At 60.5% G+C, this 5,000-nt stretch overlaps 2 protein-coding genes across 2 annotated transcripts in view; one reads left to right on the plus strand and one right to left on the minus strand.

Annotated features, from left to right (window-relative positions):
• EMH_0022140 (uncharacterized protein) overlaps nt 1–893 on the plus strand; it is a gene marked incomplete at both ends in the record, with an annotated part of 2,198 nt that extends 1,305 nt beyond the window's left edge. The window contains 2 exons of the mRNA XM_013501886.1: nt 181–553; nt 652–893. Coding sequence (XP_013357340.1) covers nt 181–553; nt 652–893 — 615 coding nt within the window. The remainder of the gene's footprint in view (nt 1–180; nt 554–651) is intronic.
• A 74-nt stretch (nt 894–967) lies between these two features.
• Nucleotides 968–4,020, minus strand: EMH_0022150 (SET domain-containing protein, putative; the record flags this gene model as incomplete). The annotated part of the gene is made up of 2 exons (XM_013501887.1): nt 968–2,763; nt 2,991–4,020. The coding sequence occupies 2 exons, from the start codon at nt 4,018–4,020 to the stop codon at nt 968–970; spliced, it is 2,826 nt and encodes a 941-aa protein (XP_013357341.1).
• Between the last annotated feature and the right edge of the window lie 980 nt (nt 4,021–5,000).

Raw genomic sequence — 5,000 nt, forward strand, 5'->3', positions numbered from 1 at the left:
AGCAGCAGCAACAGCAACAGCAGCAGCAGCAGATGCAGCAGCAGATGCAGCAGCAGAAGACGCAACAGCAGCAGAAACAGACACAAGGCTACACTTCTTGCTGCTGCTTCCTCTCCAGTCGCTGCTGCTAGAGATTCGGTGAGTGCTGCTGCGTCTGCCGCATTGCTGCTGCTGCCGCAGCTGCTGCTGCTGCTGCAGCTGCCGCAGCAGCTGCTGCTGTCTACAGAGGCAGAAGAGCAGCAACGCCCACTACCAGCAGCGGCGAAGCACCTCCGCAGCAGCATCAGCAACAGCAGCACCAGGGGCATTAGCAACCGCAGCGGCAGCAGCAACAGCAGCAGCAACAGCAGCAGCAGCAGCAGCAGCAGCAGCAGCAACTTGCCCGTGCACCGGCGAGCGTTTGAGGAGGAGAGAGCGGCAAGGCATCGTCAGCGGGGCGTTCATAGCAGCAGGCCATCGAGGCACCCCAATACGCAAGAACTCTGCAGCAGCAACAGCAGCAGCAGCAACGGCAGCAGCAGCAGCAGCAGCAGCAGCAACAGCAGCAGCGCGAGTACGAAAGTGAAGAAACAGCAAACGGCTGCAGCAGCAGCACCACAGACAAGACAAGCTCCACCGACAGACGAAGGTGGCTGCTGCTGCTAACTCAAGGTGGCACCGAGCCAGCAGCAGCAGCAGCAGCAACAGCAGCAGCAGCAGCAGCAGCAGCAGCAGCAGCAGCAGAAAGGAGACGCACCAGAACGCAGCCGCCCAGATTCAAGGGATTCCTCTTTAATGCGCAGCAGCTGCTGCTGCAGCGGGGACGGGAGGGCACCATCCACCTGCAGCAGCAACAGCAGCAGCAGCAGCAGCAGCAACAGCAGCACGAACATCTGCAGCAACCACAACTGTAGCAGCAGCAAGTGAAGCAGCGGCAATTGCAGCAGCAGCAACTGCAGCAAAGACAGCTGCAGCAGCAGCAAGTGAATCAATGAGAAGAAACCGCAGCAAAAGAACGCCTGTTCTTGCTGCTGCTGTTGCTGCTGTTGCTGCTGCTGCTGTTGCTGTTGCTGCTGCTGCTGCTGCTGCTGCTGCAGCTGCTCTGACACCTCACCTGCAGCAGGAAGCCTGGGAATAGCTGCGGTTTTACCCGCCGCAGCAGCTGCTGCAGTTGCTGCTGCTGCTGCTGCTGCTGCCCCGCCGGTCTGCCACCACGGCCCCTACGTCCTCCCCTGCGAGCAGCATTGGGCGCTGCTGCTGCTGCTGCTGCTGCTGCTGCTGCTGTTGTGTCAGCTGCTGCTGCAGTGGAGACGTCTTCTGCTGCTGCTGCAGGCGACAGCCGCAGCACGGAGCAGCAAGGAGGATAGAACCGCCGCACGAGGGAGAAGCGCCCCATTTGCTGCACTGTAACACAAGGAGCAGCAGCTGCTGCTGCTGCATCTGCTGCTGCTGCTTCTGCTGCTGAGGCAGCTGGGCGTGCTGCTGCTGCTGCTGCTGCACGCGAAGACAAACGCAACAGTCTTTCAAAGGCAAGACGCTTACGTGGTGGCTCGAAATCTCTGCTGCTGCTGCTGCTGCCGCTGCTGCTGCTGCTGTTGCTGCTGCTGTTGCTGCTGTTTCTGCTGCTGCTGCTGCTGCTGCTGCTGCTGCTCTGCAAGTGCGACAAGAGCTGCTGCCGCCACCTGCTGCGGAGACACCTCACAACGAGAACAGCAAATCGATTGTCTGCTTCGCTCCAAGGTATGTCCTGCGTCGTGCTGCTGCTGCTGCTGCTGTTGCTGCTGCTGCTGCTGTCGCTGCTGCTGCTGCTGCTGCCGTATGTCACGTGCAGCAGCTGATGCAGAAGCCACAGTGCTGCCTCCTGCTGCTGCTGCGGAGCCTCTGGAAGAAGTACACAATTATATGCGCTGCTGCTGCTGCTGCTGCTGCTGCTGCTGCTGCTATTTGTGCTGCTGTTGCTGCTGCTGTTGCTGCTGCAGAAGTGACAGCGATAACACAGCAGCTGCAGCACCTGAGCATCGGTTCGCAGCAGCAGCTGAAGCGCATGCAGCAGCAGCAGCCGCATGCAGCTGCCCCGTCCATGCAGCAGCAGCCAGCGTGCTCGAGCTGCCTGTACACCTGAAAGCCCCTCAAAGAGCTCTCCTTCCTGCAGCTCCTGCTGCTGCTGCTGCTGTTGTTGCTGCTGCTGCTCCTCCTCCTCCTGCTGCTGCTGCAGCGGCCGTTTCTGTGGTGTCGCTGCAGCGGCGCTATCGGGCTCGCTCTTGACACGTGTGCTGCTGTGCTGCTGCTGCTGCTGCTGTTGCTGCTGCTGCTGCTGCTGCTGCTGTGGACAGGGTTCAAATACATCGAAGAGGCCGCCAGGGTGCGACAGCAGCAGAGCAGCAAGATCTTTTGCTGCTGCTGCTGCTGCATCAGGGGGCTGTCTTAGGAAGAAGTAACGGCTGCCGCGCTCGCTGTGCCGCAGGTTCTCAGCGCAGTACCAGCTGCTGCTGCTGCTGCTGCTGCTGCTGCTGCTGCTGCCTGTTGCTGCACCAGCAGCAACAAGATCCACGAGCTCTTTTAACGAAGGAGGATTTGACAGAGCTGCTGCAGCTGCTGCAGCAGCAACTTTTGCTTCTGCTGCTGCTGCCACTTTTGCTGCAGCTGCTGCTGCAATTTCTGATGCCTCTGCTGGTGCCGGTGCTGCAGCTGCTGCAGTTGCCGCTGCTGCTGCTGCTGCTGCTGCTGCTGCTGCTTCTCCTTTCGCAGCTAGTGCTTTCGGTAGTGGCTTCCTCTCGCCTTCGACTGTTGCAGCAGCAGCAGCAGCAGCAGCAGCAGCTGCTGCTGCTGCTGCTGCTGCATCTGTTCCCTCCTCTTGCCTTCCAGTTGTCGGTGGTGGTACTGNGCAGCTGCTGCTGCTGCTGCTGCTGCATCTGTTCCCTCCTCTTGCCTTCCAGTTGTCGGTGGTGGTACTGCTGAAGCTGCAGCAGCAGCAGAAGCTGCAGCAGCTGCAGCAGCAGCAGCAGCATGACCCTCTTCTGGCGCGAATAAGGGCGCCGCTGGGTTTGAAAATCCGTGCTGCTGCTGCACGTGCTGCTGCTGCTGAGCCTGCTGCTGCTGCTGCACCTGTTGCTGCTGCTGAAGGTGCTGCTGTTGCTGCTGTTGCTGCATCTGTTGCTGCTGAAGCTGCTGCTCCTGCTGCTGCTGCTGATGCTGCAGCTGTTGCTGCTGCACCTCTTGAGTAGCAGCAGCAATTGTTGCTGCAGATTCTGCTGCAGCAGCAGCAGCTGCGGCTGCTGCAGCAGCTGCTGCTGCTGGTGGTGCAGTTATGCCTGGATGCAGCTGTTGCTGCAGCTGCACCTGGTTCTGCTGCAGCTGCTGCTGTTGCAGCTGCTGTTGTTGCAGCTGCTGCTGATGCAGCTGCTGCTGCTGTAGCTGTTGTTCCTGCAGCTGCTGCTGTTGTAGCTGCTGCTGCTGCAGTTGTTGCTGCTGCAGTTGTTGCTGCTGCAGTTGTTGCTGCTGCAGCACGAGACGAGCGGGTGCAGCAACATCCGCGGGTCCGCTGGATGCTCTGTTGCTGCTGTCGTTGCTGCTGCTGCTGCTGCTGCTGTTGCTGCTGCTGCTGCTGCTGCTGGCTGGGCCTGCCTTCGGCTTACCTCTGCCGCGAGGCGCTGCAGCAGCACCCCTCCCCCTTCTCGAGCCCCTCGCGCGGCTGTGCTGCTGCGGCTGCCGCTGCTGCTGCTGCTGTTGCGGTTGCTGCTGTTGCTGCTGGCGGAGCTGCTGCTGCTGCTGTCTTAGGTGCTGCTGTAGCGGTAGATGCTGCTGCTGCTGCTGCTGCTGCTGCTGATTCAAAAACTGCTGGTGATGCGACTGTCCTTGTTGTTGGAACTGTGCGAGGTGCTGCTGCTGCTGTTGCTGCAGGTGCTGCTGCTGCAGACTTGCTGCAGCAGCAGCAGCAGCAGCAGCAGCAGAGCGAACACTTTCATCGTCGCTGCTGTCAGATGAGGTGTCAGAGCAGCAGGAAGAAGAAGACAGCAGCGCGGGGTCCCAGCCGCTCTGCATCTTCCTGCAGCAGCTGCTGCTGCNCAGGAAGAAGAAGACAGCAGCGCGGGGTCCCAGCCGCTCTGCATCTTCCTGCAGCAGCTGCTGCTGCTGCCTTTGCTGCAGCAGCAGCAGCAGCAGCAGCAGCGCTAGCAGCAGCTGGGGGTGCTGCCGTGCCTGCTGCTGCTGCTGCTGCTGCTGCAGAACTCTCTCGTGGCTGCACAGCCGGCAGCAACAGCATCTGTGTGTTTCAGCTGCAGCTGCTGCAGGCTGTTGCACCTACAGTGCGTCTGCTGCTCCGCACTCTGCTGTTGCTGCTGCTGCTGCTGCTGCTGCTGCTGCTGCTGCTGCTGGAGGTTGTCGCGGTTGCTGCTCCTCTACACAGCCGGCGGGGTGTGAGGGCAGCAGCAGATCAGCAGCTTAAGCGTTTGCTGCTGCTGCGTCTGCTGCAGCCTCCTTAGGGCTGGTTGCTGCATGCGCCATGCTGCTACTTCTGCTGCTGCTGCTGCTGCTGCTGCTGCTGCTGCTGCTGTTGCTGCTAGTTCAGCGGATGTGTATTCGTTGTCTTCGCGTCGGTAGGGCCTTTTAGCCCTCCACTATAGAGTTTGTTGCTGCTGCTGCTGCTGCTGCTACTGCTTATGTGCTGCTGCAGTCTGCTGCTGCATGCATTGCGTGTTGCTGCTGGGGCTGGTCCCTCTCCAGCCACCGCTGCTGCTGCTGTTGCTGCTGCTGCTGCTGCTGCTGCCGACTGCTCGTTTCTCTTGTTCTTTCTCTCTGAAAAAACTGCTTAGTGCTGCTGTCTTGGCCCTTGAGGCACCTCTCCCGCTGTGCGCGTGTTGCTGCTGCTGCTGCTGCTGCTGCTGCTCCAGCAACACAGCAGCAGCAACTCCTCGTCTTGCTGCTGCATCTTATTCGTTTCTGGGTAACAACGAAGTCTGTTTCATACAGACTCTCCAGCAGCAGCAGCAGCTGCTGCTGCCGCACCAAACCCCCTCAGCAGC

Source organism: Eimeria mitis, genomic scaffold, assembly GCF_000499745.2.
Source record: "Eimeria mitis Houghton genomic scaffold, Emh_scaff780, whole genome shotgun sequence".
Lineage (NCBI taxonomy): Eukaryota > Apicomplexa > Conoidasida > Eucoccidiorida > Eimeriidae > Eimeria > Eimeria mitis.